Source organism: Zonotrichia leucophrys, chromosome 5 (assembly GCF_028769735.1).
Source record: "Zonotrichia leucophrys gambelii isolate GWCS_2022_RI chromosome 5, RI_Zleu_2.0, whole genome shotgun sequence".
In the NCBI taxonomy this organism is placed as follows: domain Eukaryota; kingdom Metazoa; phylum Chordata; class Aves; order Passeriformes; family Passerellidae; genus Zonotrichia; species Zonotrichia leucophrys.
This window is the reverse complement of record NC_088175.1, coordinates 32,489,928-32,510,776: the sequence shown is the minus strand read 5'-3', so window position 1 is coordinate 32,510,776 and position 20,849 is coordinate 32,489,928. Positions and strand designations below refer to the sequence as shown.

Below are 20,849 nucleotides of genomic sequence, written 5' to 3'. Positions count from 1 at the left end.
TCCATTAATATATTAGCAGTTACAAGCTGGCCCTCCTAAGGGAGAGGCAGAAGAACAAAGCCCTGTGTAACCTTCGAAACACCTCAAGGTGCAGTGTCACAGGAAGACAAGCTTATCTTGTTATTCTCTCTATACAGAGGAGCTCAAGAACCTTCAGCTCTGCACACTTTTACAGTATTTTGGCCAACAGTAGCAGTAACATAAAGAAATGCACACAATTTGGTCACTAGTGCAGCTCATTTTGCTTCTAGTATCACTTCATTGATATCTCCTATTTAGGGCAAGTGACTGGATTGCAATCAAGACCTTTATTTTTTAAATAAATTTATCTATTTCTGCATTAAGAAGTAAGCTCCTGTTGTTAATTCTGTTTTGTTTGTCTGCCCTGGCACAGAAGAATCGCCATGCTTCCTACAAAACCCCACTGGAATATGGAAATTAATGCTAATTGCCATGAAGCTCAGAATCTGAGCACTTTGATCTGTAAAACTCAGTGAACCATCAAGTGTGCATGTTCTCTCCTGAGGCTTTTACACTCAGTGCAAGTGAGATTTTACTCTGTGAATAAATGAAAACTCTATATAAATAAAATCTGACAAACATTCATATTTGTAACTATTTCAATGGCTCCATGTGGAAACAATGTATAAAATACCCTTTAAGACATTTAAGTTTTAGAATTCAAAATTCATTTCCAACATGTGAAAAGTATGCATCTTCTATCAAACACACTACCCAGGAACAAGGTATAACCCACCTACCTCAGCCAGATGTGCAAGCAGAGCAATACTTTGTACTGTTTTACCCAGACCCATTTCATCTGCCAGGATTCCATTGATGCCCTGCAAAAGATCCATAAATGAACACCTTCACTTAACTACTTTTTAAACTACAAAGAACTGGTAAAACATTTGCTACTGAACTGAGGGGGAACAGCCCCACGGTAACAACTCTGAAACTTTATCATCTCTTGCATCTGCTCCTGAGAGATAACTGATCTCAACTACATTTCATTCATCTCTCAGTCTTATTTTTCCCCTAAGCCTCTCTGCACTTCATGATCCACTGTGACCTGGGCACACTCACAAGGACAAGACTGCCTGCAGTTTATCTGCTGGCCCAAGCTTGAAACAGTATGCAACTCCAAGCAGGAGAAGTCTCCTCCATGAATGATCTAAGTGACAAACAGTTGTATAAACCACACAAAGAATACTGAACTCAAATCCCCATTCAAAGCTGTTATGTACTAAATAATCAAGAACTTTGATTCAATAATCAAAAAATAATCAAGAACTGGTACATGGCCTACCTAGTACTTTTCTTTTTTCCAAATACATTAAATATCAACTATACACAGTCTATTTTTAAAAACAGTCGATTTTTGGGCCAACTTTAATGATTTCAATAATCCCAGAAGTTATAAAAATTTGCAAGATGTACTAATATACCTGCTCATACAGGTTGGCCAGCCAATTCATGCCTTTCAGTTGATAACCTTTCAGTTTTCCATTGAAAATGGTAGGCTGTGGAATATCTTCTCCTGCTCGGATAGATGGGTTTGCTAAACTGTAGCTCTCTCCAAATCCAGTCCCGGATTTGTTAGCAGCCCGTAAAGCAGCTGCCCGGCTCTCCTTTGCATCTTCATCAAATGATCTGGTCTGAAGAGGAAGAGGAAAGTAATGCATAAGATGGTGAATATATTAACTTATCAAGAAACTGTAGTGCAAAGGGCTTTACAATTCACATTAAGACATGATACTCGTCAGAAATTAAGAGAAAATGAGTCTGTTCCACAAGCCCAGTAGCCTTGTGTTCTGCTGGTTTAACACAAAATGTGTATATGGAATTAAATTCAAATCTGGTCCCCAGGTTAACCTGTTTGACTTGACTGCTATGAAAGATCCTGGTACTGTGGCTTCTGCCAATTACTCTGCTTGCTCTTCTACTTCATGGATCAAAAAAATACATACCCGGGCTTGATGAATCTGGTAAGCATCCTCAGCATTCTTCAGAGCTTGGGCCTTGTAATAGTTGCTATCTGAAAATACCAGACCCATATTAGAGCTTTGCATCAGTAACCACCCAAACACACAGAAAAATTCCAATAATTCAGCAGTCCTCCTTGCAGAGGGACTGCTGCAATTATTGTGCTTGAAATTGTTAAGTTTTCACGGTAACACACAGAGTACAGTAAATTTCAAAAGAGCGCAAGGAAAGCACTGTAGATGAATCATTTACCATAATCTTCTTGGGTGATGTTGACCACTACTCCTCCACCAATATCAATCTGCCTTTGGGTAGAGCTGTCTTCCAGTTTGCGCAGGATTTCCTCCTGTATCCCGTCATGTCCAATATCTCGTTTACGACTCATAAAATGGGCATATAATTCAGTTTGTGTGATCAGGAAGTTCAGTTTTCGCTGCTGTCTCTTAGCCTAAGAGAAGAGCATTTACCAAAAACAAAAGAAGGGGAAAAAGAGACAGGACAAGAGTTCAATGTTAAAATATAATTAAACAAATAGAAAAATCATCTAATAATGTATCAACCACCAATCTATGTAGATTATGTTAAGCACATCACTTTGAAGTGCTACATTATTAGTTGCACATAAGAACACTGACCAACTCCATAAATATCTATACTAAAATATAAAAATGTTGTAAATGAAAAGTTTTTTTAAATTCAGTAATCATTACAAAAAACACCATAATCCATTAAAAGTTAGTTTCAAAATTTTGTTTACACTGAAAAATAAAAATATCAACAAAAAATAGCATAACTTTAGTGGTTTATAGTAAAGGAACTCAGCAGTTAAGAAATGCTCTCATGGCAACCTCACTCCCACATTCTGTTACTTACTAGTAGAGGGAATTATGGCAGTACACACGAGTACATCAATAAGTAATAGATTTGAGATATTATCATTACTCAGCATTCAGAAAGGCATTGCAGAAGCTCTGTTCACCCTTAGGCTTTGGCAAAAAATGCAACTGTTAAAATTTGTCTATTTATCTAAGTCAGCAGAAAACTTTACCAAATGTTAATGAATTTGCAAGAATGAAAGGAACACAATAAATGCAAGCATAATTTAAGCATTATAATACCTTATATTTAGTTTTAAGATTCAACCTTTCCTCATATAAGGTATACATATCTAAAATAACAATCACAGTTTCACTAGAGAGCTTTTACAAGGAAACTCTCTTGAATTCAATCCCTTTTACTCTGTAATAGAGTCCAAGAAGTTGCCAGTTGGCTAACAAAAAAGCAAGCACAAAAAAATTGTGCATCTCGTACAGAAATAACAGAATCATCTTACAGCAGCAGGGGAAAAAAAGAACAGGACAAAAAAATTCAATGTCAATGAAAAAGTGTCTTCCCTTCTGGATCCAGAAAGATATACAAACCATTACAAAATGTTGGCCCTTGCCAACACTGAGCTGTGTATGTCTGGGAGATATGCACAGCTTCTGATTCCTTCCTCAATTTCACTCAATTATAAAGAATTTATGCAATCTGAAGGGTTTTTTTAATCACCTCTTGCTAACATTAGAATAATTACATAAACAAAAATAAGACAGCAGAAGATATATGTGGAATAGCACCAAAACAGAACAAATAACTGAATTTCATGGCTTGGATTCAGAAACTCAAATTATCTAGTCACTTCTGTGTCTCCTCAGCATATGAAGTATCACCAATCTGTGATTTTGCTGTACCTCTCTCATCTCCTCATCCAGCTTGCGTTGCTCCAGAGCCTCCTTCTCAGCTCGTTTCCGATGCTCTTTTTCCACCTTTTCATACTTTTTCCAATAGAGAAGCATCTCCTTGGTGAGACGACGTGCTCGTGGTAGAGTTTCCTTACAGTTTTTCTGGGCCTGGATAGCAGCTCTCCGGACCTCCCTCATGCACTGGTGGGCCAGCTAGAAGGAAATAAGATTTGGGAACAGTGATAAAATGGGCAGATTGTAAAGAAAGCCAGAAAGAAACAGTATCAGATTTAATTATAACCAAGTCTGATACTTCAAAAGAGAAAAAACTGTGATACTTTACTCAGCAGCAATACAAATGAATGAGACACTCGAGCATAACCCTTGAAAAGTACTCAGAAAGCTGTTTGTAAGCGAAGTTCTCCAGGTAGAAACAATGCCAATTCTCAGAGAAGACTCTGATGAGAAGATGGATTGCTTTCGCAATCACTTGTGCTGAAAACTGCTCTATTTAAAATCTCAGGTCCTCTACGTATTTATCTAAATTAAAGCACTTAATATTCCAAGAGCCCCTTTGATTTCAACCAGAATGCTTAAAACCAGCAGGTTTTAATTAGTGGATAGATGGGCAACTCAAAAGTTGAAGCGTACCAAAGCCACTAACGTACAGTATCAAAGATTAGTAAATTTAAAGTGTACAAACTAAATCTTTCAAAAGCCAGAAAGATCTCATGAAAGGAACTCATGTTGTTTGTTTCATTTGTTGCTTATGAAACAAGACAAAACAACACAGCTAAAAAATGAAAAGCCTTATAATAAATCACAATTACTTGTATACAGTTCTTTCTCCTATACTGCCCTGCTAGTATAGTCAGTACTGTAAGAAACAGAGGTTACAGTTTGCTTATTACATCCAGTACAAGGAACAGTATGAAATTAAACACCACCTACCTTTTTGCTGTTGGTTAGGAAGAGGTTACGGGCTGAAGCTTTCTGTTTGTATGCCTGTAAAAGAGCACAACCTGTAAATTAGTTGAAGGGTAATAGCTTCACAGTATTTTTAAAAAAATCACTATCTAGTCTTCAGCAGGTACATGCACCAACTTCAGTCATGGACACTACTGTATAATTGAGAATAGATATTAAATTATTTTTCATTTTGACTGAAACAGCTTTTCATCCCTAAATTACTGAAGGCATACATAAATATATTCCAAATCCTGAAGGAAGCATGCAAAACACCTCTTTTTTCATAATTGTTTCTTTAATTACTACTGTTGCAAAGCAGAGGTCTCCTATTCCATTTTTATCACTGAGGGAAACAATATTTTCCACTGTTTCCCAAAGATGTTAAGAATTTATGTAGATCCTATGTTCTTCACATGATCAAAATTCATCTTTTGAAAAAATATGGTCTCTCTCACTGCACATATCCTTTGTTTGGCTTTTAAGTCCATACAGGATGACACAGTCATGACTTGCAGAATTCAAAGTCTGCTGACTGTGAACTTCAAAATGCAGGTTCTAAGGTCCACTCTGACCGTCTCAGAAAACTACCAACAGTGAATCCAGCCTTCTATTTCAAATGTGCCTGAAGCTTGTGCTGTAAATGATACAAACACTTTTCCCTAATCTGCTTCTGAGGTAAGGTTTGAAAAACATAGGTGCTGTGACTGAAATACCCATTTTCTGAACTCCACTGTAAACCTAGATAGTGGTTTGGTCCATACTGACATCCTGCAGATCAGTGTGAGAACCTGCTAGAGCTTCCTGCACCTTTCATTGCCGAGGGTTGAACAGCGACAGCAAAGCATGTGCTGCATGATCCGTTTAGTACCACTGGTGATATTTCAACAACACATTGCTTACGGATTACAGAATTCCAGTTAGGTCATTAATGACCACCAGAAAAATCAGGGCTTACTTTACTCTGTTTTTCTAAGTGTCAAGTCCCCACTAAGTTAATCTCCTATTTCACTTTCTTCTATCATCACTGATCTACTGCCATTAGTCAAGCTCACCTTTGGTAACTCCTTCTTAACAATGCTAAGCCACACTTTGCGCCGACGTGCGTTAAGTTGCTCAATAGACAAATGCTTTTTCTTGGGCCCGGGTGGAGGTGTATCGTGGGAAAACTTGGCAAAAACTTTGGTCTGGTGATGGTGGCGTCGTGGTGACTCCTCTGAAGAGAGTTCTTCATCCCGTCTCCTCTTTTTCTTTACTTTTTTCAACTTGCCTGCATGGCAACAACAATCACAAAAATACATTTCTATTTTTGGGTACATTTAATCAGGCACCTTTCCTGAGTAAATTCTCCCAGTCAATTTATATGTGGAATCAAGAAAAAAGCCAAACTTATCCATGTTTTCCAATTCTGGTACAATTAATTTATACTATTAGATATTTCCTCAGTACTTTATAATGGAAAGATTTTCCTGTTTAATAGAGGGGTGAAATGCAATTACTTCCACCCAGGGAAACATGCCTTGAGAGTTAAAACGTCTCAGACTTGGTGCATGTTCCTTGCTTTGCGGCAATATTCTACTTAGAGCTACATAAAGGTTAAGACTTTTAAAGGTGACAACATTATCATTTGGTACAGTAAGTCTCAAAGCAAACCTCTCAGCAAAGAGAAGACTGCATTGAAAGATATTGGCACATTGTCATATCAAACCAGCTTTCAGAGGAAATTGATAGCGGTATCAGATATTAAAAATGTTCACCGTGAGTATGTAAAATTATGGATGCTGCAAGCATAATGGAGAAAAAAACCACCACAGTTAAAGAACCTGCAAAAAGAATGGAAGCCAGCCTGAAATAACCCCTTTAAAACACAGCTCAAACTTAAGTACTTACGCTAAGAGAGTTCACCTTATGCGGACAGCTCATAGCCTTCTCTGTTTCTTTACAGATTTACAACTACTGCCAGCCCAAACAAGAAAGGAAACTGTATTTCCTGGCAAATGTACATCTCAGAAACTCCAGTTGTTATGTCAGAGATATAATTCTGTTCTAAATGACATCAAACATCAACTCCAAGTTCCCTCTATTTTCCAGAAAACATTCACCCCCTGAAACTTCCGAATCACTAAAACTACAAATTCAGGAATAACTGCAGCAGGTACTGGTTAAGCTCTTTAACTTTTCAAGGACCTATCACGTTTTCAAAACACTCGAGTAAATGGTCCATGATATGAAACAATGTTTATGGACTCCAAACTACTGAATAAGGTCCACAAAGAAAATCTTGAGCCATGGACTCTCCAGTCACACACCTTTTTTCCACCCTAGCTTTCTAGAAGCCAGATGATAAAGCACAATATTTTCTGAAGACATTTTTCTTTGCCAGAACTTGGTATTTCCCTGCAAAACCCAGAAGTTTTGAACATTTATGTTTAATTAAAGGAAACAACGTAAGAAAGAAGTTAAATCCCAGCAGCCATTTAAAAGCATGAAGTTAGTGACTTTACCTTTTATTTTTTTCTCTTCTTTAAACTTCTTTTTCTTGGGCCCTAGCAGGTGGCGCTGCTGCTCGTAGTAGGGGTCGTAGGTAGAGAGCAGCCCCGCGCTGTAGTACTGGTACTGCTGCAACTGAAGGGGAGAGTGAGCAGGTAACAGAGACAGCCCCCAAACAAGCTCAGATCCTGAACATAAAGAAGAGATCAGGAAGCATGCACTTCTCCATATTTTGCATTTGTTATCAACCATCAGAGAGTCTAAAGTGAAACCACTGCTCCCAGAGGCGGGCTCCAAGTTGAGCACAGGGAACCCAGCCCACCTGGTTAAGTAAGAGGTGCAGTGAAGGTTGCACTTTCAGAACATACTGCTCTGTCTTTTCCACACAGGTGCTGCCCAGCAAGACAACACACTACATGAAGAGGTCCAGTTATGGACCCAACATTTGCTTGGCCTGCATTCCCAAATTACATACATGTTCTACTTTATCATTCCAAAGGATGTAAAAGGACAGATTTAAAGAAAAGGCATTTAAAAGATTTCCACAAGGACAAACAACTTGAACACTCAGATTGTCAGGTAAAAATGAGGCTGCCTCAACATTTTTTCCTCTAAATGATGAAAAATGCCACTATACTCCCAGCATTATTGAAATGAAGTAGTGAAGAATTCCACACAGGTTACACATAAACAGGCAAATTAAAGGCAGTACTGCTCAGAAATAAATTAATTAAAATCTAAGCATACTTTTAAATTAAGAGAAGATTTTTGAAAAGTGAGATCACAAGCATAAACAAACTTTTCTGATATATGTTCGTCTCCCTCCATAACTGTGTACTGCTGATCTAACAATCTCTCACTGGTTAATTTACTGCATATTACTTCTTACAAGTCTGGAAATAAGTATTTGTGTAAAATCTAACAAAGCTATGACCAGTTTAAAAATGTGGTGTATGAATATTTGTGTAGCTATGCAATATTTCAAGAAGCTAACACAATATTGGTTCAGAGCTTTACAAGAAAACAAAAGAAAGTATAGAGAAGCAAAGACCTGTGTGGAAAAGTATTTCTTCACTCTTCTGGAGAGATTCGAAAAGAATATAAAACAGGAGGACAAATTTTAACTTCAGACACAGTCTCAGATAACAGAATAGGATAACCTCCTTCATCTAAGACTTTCTGCTGCAATTCAAATCAGCAGTGAACATTTCTGTAAAAGCCCTTATAATTTGAAAAAATACATTACTAGAATCAAAGCAGCCATGGAATTTGGCTTACTATTAAGAAAAATACAAAAATGCAGCAGACTATTTTCTTCTAAGAGAAAGAAAGAAAATATCAAAAGAAAGTCCAAAACAAACAAACAAAAAAGGTAAAAAGAAAGAAGAAGAGTCAAGTAAAATCTCAAATCATGGCAGAAAATGACAAGGTAGTAAAATAGGGACTCCTTTTCAAGACTGTAAACATCACCTTACTATTCATCACTTTAATGATGATATAAATACACTTGAATAGCAGCTAGTACCTGTATTAGAATTTAACTCACAGCATCTCCATTTTCATATACTAGCATATATATAATCCAAATCTTGCATTTTAACACCCAGTATTTGCTCTAGTGACTGGGACAGAGCACTGTGGAAACTATATATAACATGTGCCAGTACTAGCTGTGTACATTACTAACAGATTCACAGCATCTTTCATTCTATGTATGTAATTGATTCAATAACCCTAGTCTAAAAGTGCTGTTAGACAATTACTGTCTACCAAACAGAGTATTTTCCAGTTCACAAAATTATGAGTTTTGATAAAAACATAACAGCAGTTAAAATAATAATAGTTAAAGGAAAGAATAAAAATCAAGAAAATGTAAACATTTTTTTTTACCTCCTTGTCTTTGCTATATTTACTTTGATGCAATTTTTTATACTTGTGTAATCGCAGCATATCGTGCAGTTCCTCCCTTGAAAGAGAAAATTCTTCTTCCTCCTCTCCATCATCATCACTTGGTGAATCTGTGTCACTGGAATCATCACTCAGAAGGATACTCTAACAAGAATAAATGGGAACTAATTTAACAAACCCAAGTCCCTATTTATGCAAAGGACTCTTGAGCCTTTACCTAATAAAGGGGTGTGGGTCTCACCCAACAATGATACTTAGCACTAACAGCGTGTCCATCTAAAAAGACTCATAGAAAATAGATTTCTGAGGAGCAGACCTGTATAGCAGTGAATCCAATACACATTTTCTGATTTGGAGGAAAGTAGTTTTCTGTTAGTTTGTGACAGCTAAATCATTTTAGTCCACTTTGTCTGTTTGTGGTCTCAGCAAAGCAGCAGTGAGAAAAGCCAGGATAACAGCAGGGGTATTTTGTGATGCGTCATTTGCAGGTGCTTCCCTACCCCATTTGTAGTTTGTCCTGCTATTCTACCACTTCCACCTGCATCGGTTTCTGCAAGTTTGGCTCTTTTTTGACCTCTTGGCAACATGTTTTTGCTAACTTGAGATGGCTACAATACAGTGAAAACACAAAGACAGCATAAAGCCACCATTCCACTCTCTTCTGCCATCCTCACTGAGACCTTGTAGTGAGTTCAACGTAAAAACAAATTTTCACTCAAGTTCCAAATCTATATTTAATTCATATTATAATAGATTAGTTTAATTTAAAATTAATTCAGTTTCTGAATATAAACTAACTGCCAAGCTCACCACGTAACTCCATCCTCATGTGCCACATCCACGTGCTTTTTGGACACCTCCAGGGATGGTGATTCCAAAACTTCCCTGGGCAGCCTGTTCTAATGCTTGACCATCCTCCCCAGTGAAAAAAATTTTACCAATATAAAATCTAAACCTCCCTTGGCACAACTTGAGGCCATTTCTCTTGCCCTACTGCTTATTACTTGGGAGAGCAGACTCATCCTCACCTCACTACAATCTCCCTTCAATGGAGTCCCCCCAAAACCTCCTTTTTTTCAGGCTTAATACTCTAGCTCCCTCAACAGCTCCCCCTAAGACTTGTGATCCAGAGCCTTTCCCAGCTCCACTGCCCTTCCCTGGACACACTCCAGCACCTCAATGTCTCTCTTGCTAAGAGGCCCAAACTGGACACGGGCTCGAGTTGTGGCCTCACCAGGACACCAAGTACAGGGAGACAATCACTGCCCTGGTCCTGCTGGCCACACTTGCTGATACAGGCCAGGATGCCCCTGGCCTTCTTGGCTACCTGGACACTGCTGGATCATGTTCAGCTGCTTTCAAACAGCACCCACAGGTCCTTTTCTGCTGGGCAGCCTTACAGCCATGCTTCCCCCAGCCTGTAGTGCTGCATGGGGTTGCTGTCACCCAACCTGCATTGAACCTCATGCAATCAGCCTTGGCCCATGATCCAGACCCCTCTGCAGTGTCCTCCTGCCCTCCAGCAGATCAACACTGTCACCCAACTTGTCTGCAAGTAACTGAGGGTGTATGTGATCACCTCATTCAGATCACTGGTGAAGACAATAAACAGGACCAGGCCCAGTACTGAGCCCTGGGGATCACCACTAGAGCTGGCCACCAGCTGGATGTAACTCCAGGCACCACCACTGTCTGGGCCCAGCCATGCAGGCAGGTTTTCACCTGGTAAACCATGCACCCATCCAAATGTGAGCAGCCACCTTGTCAAGGAAAATGCTGCGGGAGATGGTGTCAATGGCTTTACTGAAGTCTAGTCAAGACATCCATAGCCTTTCCTTCATCCATCAGGCAGGTCACCTTGTCACAGAATATGATCAGGTTGGTCAAGCAGGACCCAACCCTCATATACCCATGCTGGCTGGGCCTAATCCCTTGGTTATCTTGCACATGCTGTGTGATATAACACTCCATAACATTTCACAGAGCACCAAGGATAGGCTGACAGTTCTGTAGTTCCCTAGGCCCTACATCCAGCTTTTCTTGTAAATGGTTGTCATGTTTGCAAACTTTCAGCCAATTAGGTTAGTTAGCCAGGACTGGTGGAAAATGACTGAGAATGGCTAGGTGGGTAACTCTACTCACAGATTCCACAATAGCTGCATTTCTTTCCAATATTCTTACCTTCAGCCACTTTCTGCTTTTCTTCAGTTTGGAAAAATTATACAAGCTCCCTTTTTCAGACTTTGGTTCTGTTTACAGAAAAAAAAAATAAAGTTCTTAGAAATAATGCTTTTCCAGACTAACCCAAAGAAAGTCAAGACTCAACCTAATACACACCCACCTGGCTGGAGTACTCCATTCAGGGAATGTGTGTTCAGCATCCCAGAATTCCCTGCTCCAGAAGACTCTCCAAGCAAGGAGTCTGGAGGCTCTTCCTTAACTTGCATCAGGGGATCCCCAGACTGAGGCAGCAAAGGATTGTCATCCAATCCATCTTCACTTTCATCACTGCAAGAAGACCCGTAATACAGTGACAATGACAGGAAAACATTCAAAAGAGAAGATGACCATCCAGCTTTCTTACATATGGGCATTTGTCTAAAGGTTTGAGAATTGAGACTGTTTCATATGTAATTCTACACATTAAAAATACTGATGTTAATAATTTCCCATTTACCCCTTAGCAACAGTTAACCATGAGATCAGCCTGGCTATGTTATCTACCTGCACCTCCAGTCTTCAACTAGGTGTGTGGTTTCAGAAGCATGAACTATGCAAGTCAAACCAAAGCATAATATTGTCATACTCACTGGGACATGTAAGAAATGTACATATACCTTTTCTAATCCTTTTGTGGGTCTTAATACATGCTTATAAATATACCTGTTAGCAATTGCCCATTCTGTTAGCAGTTCTGTAACTCTGCAATACTGAAACAGTGATGAAATTACATATTTGATTGTTTTGGGACAGAAACACACATTGATGATGCCTCATTGCTACAACTTAGACAAATTCTGCATCTGACAAGTCTTTCCATTTTCTTTATGACTAAAGGCTGTAAGTGTCCCTGAAAATCTACTTAGGGCTTCCTCATTCTACTTTTTGTAGACAAAGAAAGTTTTGGCCACTCAGCTGCAAAAAAAGAGTTTTAAAACATTGTACTAATTTGTATATAAGCTGGTAGCACATTGTATTATCACTATGAACTGAGAGAAGCACAGTCCAAAATCTTTTATATAATAAAAGAATATCCCAAGTTGGAAGGGAGCCACAAAAATCTTTAAGTCCAACTCCTGGTCCTGCACAGTAGAGTCCCCAAGAATCACACCATGTGCCTGAGAGTGTTGTCCAAAGGCTTCTTGAACTCTGTCGGGCAGCTGCTGTGACCCCTTCTCTAAGGAGCCTGTTCCAGTGCCCAACCACCCTCTGGTTAGAGAACCTTTCCTTAATATCCCACCTAAATCTCCTCTGACAAAATTTCATGTCATTGCCTCAGGTCCTATCAGTGGTGACCAGAGAGAAGAAATCAGAAAAGCTTTGTTTCAAAACTCAAACCTAATGCTAGCTTTACTATTAAATTTAATAGTATTGTTCAGATTTCCCCTTCCCTAGGCTGAGCAATCCAAGCGACCTCTCCTAAAGCAGAAGAGCTTCTAATGAACAAGTCACTGACAAATTCTTCATATGGTGTAGGGTGTGGAACAATATTACAAAAATGCCTGTCTTTCCTTGGCACTCCCAAGGAGTAGAAAAGCTTTTGGTACCTGGATATACTCCTGTTAAAGATGGCAGACGTCTGTCGTAAGAACTGATCCAGTTGCAGAGCTTTTTCCAGGTATTGCAGATAGAGGGGTTTTGCCAGCTCTGAGCAGCTGCCATCCTCCCTGGCACCCAGCTCTGAGGCCATAGAACAAACTTCTCCTCATGCACAGGTGCCTCTGAACACACAGCTGTAAAAGGAAACAATGGCCATCAGCACCACAACTTCTCTGAAATGAGCAAACAGGTCCCTGTTTGACAAAAAACCAAGACAACTGTGGGCAAAAGCTTAGGCTGCAGTTAATAGGTATAGTAAACAAACAGAAACTGCCATTCAACTTTCCACCACAGTACTACCACAGCCATAAACTAGATTCTTAGTTTTCTGGTTTATGACTTTGTGGTTGCTGTCTGATAGGAACAAGCACTGTTTTAACCTAATATGATAATCCAAGTGGTGATGCAGAAATTCTAAGTATTATGAAGACAGTCCTCAAGCAACCACAGTAAGCTTTCATCACGTTATTAAAGGTAATATGCTTAACCCTGAACAGAAGGCATATATATAACCAACTCAAAAAGGAAGAATTACTAAAAATATTGCTCCTCTGTTTTTTTTACCATTCAGTTCACAGCTGTAGTCTACTGAATACTTGCAATATTTCTCTTTTACCTTACAGTAATGCTCTTTCAGCACTGAAAATATAGCTGTTACCTGCTGGCAAACAAGCTACAAATAATTGACCAAAAACTCTTTCCTTCTAAAGCACACCTGTTATTTTATTAAAGAAAAATAATACATAAAAAGCCATTTTCAAGATACTTTTTAATATTTAAAAATTTAGAATGTATTCTAGCATTATGTTTTTCCACTAGTAGGAACTTTTTTTTATTTGTTCTCTGGATTTAAGATTCTTAATAAATCCAAATGCAACCCCGGCAATATTTGCATACTACATACTCTGGAAACAAAGGTATCAAAACATTTTATTCCTCTGTCAACTGCAGCTTTCTCTTCCTTCAACTACAAAGGACATCCTAACAACTGTTACAGAAATAGCTCTGTCAACTCAAATTTTACTTTTCTTTGACTACAAAAGATGCCATCACTGTTATAGTAACAGTGAGAAAGGTACATGATTTCCAAAGCCAGAGTTGTTACTTTATAAATCAAAGTGCTTTCAAGATCTTAAATATTTACAAACAAACAAACAAACAAATGTCTAAAGCTTTTACTTCTGGGGGAGGACAAAAGTCATGGAATGGTTTAGGTTTGAAAGGCCCTTAGAGAACATCTAGTTCCAACCCCCGCCACAGGGAGGGACACCTCTCGCTACAACAGGATGCTTAAATTAAAACCAGTCAGATTCATTGCTCTTCTGAAGGATTCTTGCAGTTTCTATCACTTCTTAAAAATACTACAAAATCTGAAGCAAACTCCTCATTAATTTGTTGAAAGACATATATTTGTTCATTTATTAAATAAGTGACTAAACTGTTTTATGCTTATGTAAGTAAACATACAGATTGAGTATCCAATCTTCAAGCTGCTCTCCCTCCACATATAGAGATCCAAAACCCAGCATCTAACCTTCTCGAAGTCTTTTATCCTCCAAAATTACAGAACAAATTCAGAACTTCAAAGTTACAATACACTATAAGTGATCCTCATCTTAAGACTAATGGCTGTGCTTGAACAAGAGCAAATTGTATTATTTCTTAATAAATACTGGCTCTTGAGTTAACGTCCGTACCCACAGAGGATAACCAATAACACACCAGAATTCATTAGACAAGGTAACAGCTCTGTGACAAAAATTATTTTTAGACTGAAGCTTTCTACATATTAGGTCTTTGCATACCTGACATCAGTCGAATGACTGACCTCTGTCACCAAATCCTCATTTCCAGCAGAACTTAGCAACACCTGAAAGCCTTCCCTATGATAAGGGTACTAAGATTCACATTTTCCAAGCAGCTTTCATCTACATACGTCATAGCGCTTAACAGGCATTTGAAACCAAACAAACCAAACAAAAAAACTTAAATCAAGAACGGTCTTCCAAGAGAGAGGAAGACACAAAATGAACCACTCAATCATTTAGGTCAGGAAAGACCTCTAGGATCATCAAATCCAGCTGCTAATCCAACACTGCCAAGTCCACCAGTAAAACATGTCCCCAGGTACCACATCCACACACCTTTTAAATACCTCCAGGGACAGTGACCCAACGTCTTGCCTGGGCAGCCTGTTCCAATGCTTGACAACCCTTTCTGTGAAGAAATTAAGTAAAAGGGTTAAAAAATGACAGGAAACATGAAACTTGAGCTCTAATGGAAGAGATAATTGATGAAGCAGTAGAAAATAACACCTTGAAGGTAAAAGGTGTTTTCCTTTCCTCACGATCACTAATAAAAATTACATATATTACAAGAGCAAAAATCTCTCCCTAGAATCATAGCAGAAAACCATGGTGATTCCTTTTCCCATTCCATTTCAAAATGTATCCATCAACAAGGGCATGTATGATATTAACACACTTAACTCAAAAAAACATGGCAACTTTCACCTGTCTGCTCTTTGCAGAAAACCACATTCCCAAAACTCAGCCTTGCATTTCCACATTTAATGAAGTCCTCCTTGACCTGACACAACTCCTCTGTATTTCACCCATACAAAAGGCACACTTTTGCTTGTCTTCCTATTTTAATTGCTCCACAAGACCCTTGTACATACAACATTAATTACTCTTGTCCTCAAAACAGTTACTAGCCTGCATCCTGCCTACCAAATAAACAAATAAGCACAGGAGAGCTTAACAATATCCTTAAAACATATTTACAATGCCCAAAAGAATTTCAGTAAGTGTTACACAAGCATACTGAATAGTGAATAACTCAGACATTTAATTCAACCCTTCATTTATTTATATGCTGACAGTCACAGAGTGCTTCTCTGCTGATCAAAGTAATAATACAGAAAGCTAAGTGACAGATAATTCATTCTCTATCCTTTTATTTCCACTATAGGTTTTAACAAACAAAGATTTCCAATAGCAAAAACTGATTGAACACTGAAGTGAGAGAAGACAGGAACAAATGAGAGGCACACAGCCTGATCCACTACTGTATGTAACTGTGTATGACACCATCAACATATTGCTTCAGTGGATTTACACGGTGATGACATTCATTCCACCTTTGTTTGACATTTTTGAAACAAATCTATCCTTTTGTCTACTCAGTTTAAGGACAAAACACAAATTTTCAAAAAGATTTCATTACTGATGGTAACATTTAGGCAAACACTCATGTTACAGGGTTAAAATGAGCAGAAGCTGCACAGTAATCCTTGTGCCATCACAACTTTCTAACTGATATATACCAGCTTCATGTTAAGTTTCAGTACCAAATTCAATAGTTATTTGCTTTCTCCCTTCCTCTTCTCTTGGGTTCTAACAGTTTAGAAAAACAGCATTTGGAAATAAATAGCTTCTGCACTGCCAGGCTGGCACTTTGAATCTTCTAGCATTCTTAATCAGAAGTTCACACTGAAGCCATTTAATTGTATCATATGGACCACTAATTATTAAAAGTACAGGTAAAATATCAGCAGGAATGTAATAACTTCATGCAAATCACTTTCATAGTAATTGTATTTTTTTTAATAACTAAGTTCAGTTCTGAAAGAGCCTTCCTTATGCTGTCTTAAAGTCCCATTGCTTAGTTCAATGTTAATGTAGGTGTGGGGTTTCTTCCCTCACTCCTGTTTTTTCAAGTCTGCCCATTTATAGCATCCAGTCAGTAAGCAAACAGCCCGCACTGGAGAAGAATCCTCCAAGGATATCTTCTGAGAGCAGCTAGGTTTTATAACAAGGTGTCTACATTTTATGCCCACTGACCTGCACCAACCAAACAGCACAACCATGCTCTCCTAAAACAACTTAGCTTTAAAAGCAGATTCTCCCAATTTAAACAAATATCCACTGCATATTTCTGAATGGAAGTCCAGCAAGCTTCCCCTACTGGTATCAAACAGGAACCCCATACATGCTAAGTGAAAATCTGGCTCTTGTGCCTACCTGCAAGCTGGATGGGGTTTGCTTTGCAGAGCTGTTTGAAGCAATACTTTTTCATCCATGAGTTTCTTGTGTTTTTTCCCTTTAGCTGCTGCCACCTCTACACCTCAGATAAGGCCCAGAGGATTAGTTTTCCTGCTCTTTATGACTAACATCAACTGTCATAGTAAATAATGATAACAACTCCACTCCTAGCTGAGGGCACATGCACAAACGCAAGCTGCCATGCAAGTAAAAAGTACTGGACTGTAGCTAATGCACATTCCCTCTTCTTAGCAAGGCAAATCAGGGAGGTAAAAGTAATTGAGTCTCCCCAGCCACACACTGAGTGCATGGCTATGAAGTGTGACCAGGCAGGTGAGCACCAATACTTGTTCCACTACTTCAGCCCACAGAAGCAGCCTCTTTTCTCCATCCCATCACTGCAAACACACTGACAAAACATCCATGCGCACAAAAACCTGAAATCACAGAAAGTATGTATTCCTCATTTATTTATAGCATGGAAGGCTTTATCTATATAAGGATTAAAACTGGTCAAAATACAATCTTCTATGCCACCTTAATTGCCTTGCAATTTTAGCAGTTTTCTGGGATTTTCCCAAACATGGGGTTTTTGTGCTTTGCAATCTGACACCAACTTATTAAGACTGATTTTCCAAACTTATGCAAATCCCTAAAATACTTTTCCTTCTTGAAGAAATTTAGAATTGAGACATACAGGTCTCACTGGAGGAGCAGAATAGTTAATGCTGTGAGATGTTCCAGTAGTAATATCTCCAGAATAAATCCTGACACAAATATATCCAAACAGAAGACTCACCAAGTCAAGGTCTGTGTGGAAAACATAGACTAGCACAGTAAGAGCAGCTAGGCATATTTTTGTCAGACTTCTTTAAATGCATATAATCTCCAATAGAAAAAATTGTAGTGGTATAAAAAACCTGAAGAACTATTTTGTTTGAAGAATTACACGTTCTCCTTTCCCCACTCATTTTAGCTTGCTTTGGTAAATGCATAGTTACACTAACAACAATTTCCCAGAGCTACAGACCACACTTTAAAGCAAAACCTAAGTCCCACATGGGTTTTTTTTTATGGCAGCATCCTAAATATAACTGGGATAGATAAGACACTATGGCTTTTCAAAAAGCAAATATGAAATTTCATATGAGCTGAAAGGCTCCACTAACCTCAAGTTGAACAAATAAAATTAATGTATATACAACTAAACACTGTGTTCACATCATTTGAGTTTGAAATTTAAAAAAGACATTTTAATTGCTTTTCTGAGTAATGAAATCTAGGTAAACTAGATGCTTCACTTTGCCATTCTGCTTTTGTGGTAAGGCTTCATACTGTTTTCCAAGGAATGAGACAGCATTTCAGTGATCTGTGCTCCACCTTTTAATCACTTTTAAATACAGAGAAGAGCCAGCAGGGCATTGCCTCTGGATTTTCCAATTTCCAGAAAAAAACAGTTAGAGATAGGGCCTTATTTATTATTTAAAAGAAAAACTATACAGCAGTGTATCAGAAGCATATACGTAGAAAACAGCAGAATACCTGCAAATATACTGAACACAAAAGTAGGCGAATCAGAGCTCTGCTTCCAAGTTCAAATTAGCAGAAAAACAAACCTATTTAGTCGTTCAATTAGAGTAATTCTCGTCCCAAGAGAGTTAACAGTATTTATGGATGTCTCCAACAATGCATTTATAGTCTCTGCTCTACACAGCAGCACCAACAGTTACCCTCACACTTTGCCATTCTGTGCACACAAAATAACAACGGCATGGATATTTTCAGTTTAGTTTGGTTTTTACTCCCTCCACCCCAGACCACGAAAAGGGAACTATATCCAAAAAAAGCTCTAAGAGCACTTGCCATCTAAGCTAATCTAGCATGTAGTCTAGTTTGTCAAAGAGCATGCTTATTACAGAATTTACAGCGTATTATGTTATACCCAAATGGAACAAAAATTGCTTATTTGAACATCAAAAATTGGGAGGCAGTATTTTCAGCAACTTCAACAAAATACATGTGAGAATATACAAAGAATTACAGGCAATATTCTTTAGCCCTGGAAAAAGGTTCAAGATACAGTTCTATTTCTTGTACTTTTCCCTCACTATTTTACCAAACTGTCAGTGTCACGACACTCTTATACATACACACTAAAGGAGTGACAGCAAAAATGAATCGCTGAAGTTAAAAACGGTGTTGATCACATACACACAGGGCTTATCAGATGTACAAATCCATGCAGTAGATTTGTTTGTGAGAAAGGAAACTAAAATCCGAATTATACATATTTCACTATAAAAAAACTAACTTGACTTGAACCATTTTCTTCATGCCAAGGCGAAAATAAATCAAAGGCGTTATTACTATCTGCAACACCGCAGTGGGAGAAATTATTCACAGGAGACAGGCAACAGCGTTAAGCACGTATAACGCTAAATGACGAACAGAAATTGTATTGAGTCTCCCAGAGCAATTGCACCAGGCTACCTGTTTGCAGTCAAACAGGAGCGGACTTTACAGCGCAGCTTTAGGCAAGTGCGCATTCACGGGCGCGAACACAGCGCTGCACCGCGTTTCACGGGCACCCGGGAGACACTTTCCATCAACAACGCCACGAGTCTGGCAGGCGGCCCCTTCCTGCAGGTGCCGGTGGCTATTCCGGGAGCGCTGGGGCGGCCGGGCCCCCGCCCCGCCTGGCTCTGCGGGCACCGCCGCGCCACGCGGCCTCACGCACAGGGGCGGCCGGGCCGGGCCGCGGGGCGGAGGCCGCGCTCTGACGGCACCGGGGAGGGGGAAGGCGAGCGCGTTCCCGCAGGCGCGCCCCCGCAGGCGGCGGCGGGCACGCGCTCCCGCCGGTGACGCGGCGCTCCCGGCCCGGCCGCGCCGCCGCCCTCGCCGCGCGCGCCCCCCCCGCTCCGCACCCCCCGCCCGCACCCGCGCACGCGCCACCGCCCGCACGTGCGCCGGCAGGTGCGCGGCGGCGCCCCCGCCCCCCCCCCCCACGGCGAGCCCCCCCCCGCGCCTGGCGGGGCCCGGCCGCCGCTCTAGATAGGGGCTAGGGGCAGGGGTGGGGGGGGCGAACGGCGGCTCCACGGCCGCCGGTACCGCGGGGCGCATCCGGCGGGCAGGGCGGGGAAGGGGCCTGTCTCTTTAAGAAGAGGCCCGGCTGCTGCGGCCGCCGGTCGGCGCGGGGGCTGAAGCCGCGGCCTGCCCAGCCGGCGCCCCCACTGCCGCCTCCAGTAGCCCCGGCCCGGGGTGCCCTTGCGCAGTGGCCGCGGTGGCTCACCTGGGTACCGGGCCCGGCGGCGACGGGGCGGCGGCGGCGGGGGGCTGGGGGTGTCTCCCGGGCTCGCTCCCCCGTTTGCTCCACCCGGCCTCTCGCCCCGCGTTGCCGGGGCTGGCGTTGCCTGTCTCCTGCCGCGGGGCGCTCCCGGCTCCTGCCTCGCCAAGATGGCGCCCGCGCTGGTGCTGAGGAGGAGGCGGCGGCTGCGGGCGCTGGGACGGCGGCGGCGGCCACTTTCGCTCACTGAGAGGAGAGGAGCAGGGACACGGGGAGCCATGGCGGGGGGGAGGAGAGGCGCCATGCCCAGGCCTGATCAATCGAACCCCGCATGCCTCCCCGCCGCCCCGGCCCTGCGTCTGGCCCCCGCCGCCCCGCCCGCGCCGTCGTGGCCGCCGCACGGACCCCACGACCGCACCGCGGGGCTCGGCCCCGCAGGGACCCCGCGGGGGGCCCTTCTTCATCGATGCGCTCCTGCGACCGATTGGTAGGGTCTGGCGGTGACGGAAATTGCCGAAGGGATTCGGCCAGACGGCCGGGTGAGCCAGCGAGTCTCGCGCGAGGCGGGGCGGGGTCTCGCGATGCTGGCGCGGGGAGGCGGGTGCGTCCCGGAAGTGACGCGCGCTC

At 41.1% G+C, this 20,849-nt stretch overlaps 1 protein-coding gene across 3 annotated transcripts in view; it reads right to left on the bottom strand.

Moving 5' to 3' along the window:
• INO80 (INO80 complex ATPase subunit) overlaps positions 1 to 20,511 on the bottom strand; it is a 61,462-nt gene extending 40,951 nt beyond the window's left edge. The window contains exons 1-14 of one of the 3 annotated variants that reach the window (XM_064714361.1): positions 20,229 to 20,511; positions 15,038 to 15,110; positions 12,842 to 13,027; positions 11,416 to 11,582; positions 11,256 to 11,323; positions 9,057 to 9,218; positions 7,181 to 7,301; positions 5,732 to 5,946; positions 4,662 to 4,715; positions 3,720 to 3,923; positions 2,239 to 2,434; positions 1,971 to 2,038; positions 1,449 to 1,658; positions 762 to 842 (exon numbers count right to left, since the gene is read on the bottom strand). In XM_064714361.1, the coding sequence (XP_064570431.1) occupies positions 762 to 842; positions 1,449 to 1,658; positions 1,971 to 2,038; positions 2,239 to 2,434; positions 3,720 to 3,923; positions 4,662 to 4,715; positions 5,732 to 5,946; positions 7,181 to 7,301; positions 9,057 to 9,218; positions 11,256 to 11,323; positions 11,416 to 11,582; positions 12,842 to 12,984 (1,689 nt within the window). In that variant the 5' untranslated portion in view covers positions 12,985 to 13,027; positions 15,038 to 15,110; positions 20,229 to 20,511. Of the gene's footprint in view, positions 1 to 761; positions 843 to 1,448; positions 1,659 to 1,970; positions 2,039 to 2,238; positions 2,435 to 3,719; positions 3,924 to 4,661; positions 4,716 to 5,731; positions 5,947 to 7,180; positions 7,302 to 9,056; positions 9,219 to 11,255; positions 11,324 to 11,415; positions 11,583 to 12,841; positions 13,028 to 15,037; positions 15,111 to 16,918; positions 17,389 to 20,228 lie in introns of those variants that run through there. The other 2 variants (XM_064714362.1, XM_064714360.1) reach the window with 2 other exon arrangements.
• Between the last annotated feature and the right edge of the window lie 338 nt (positions 20,512 to 20,849).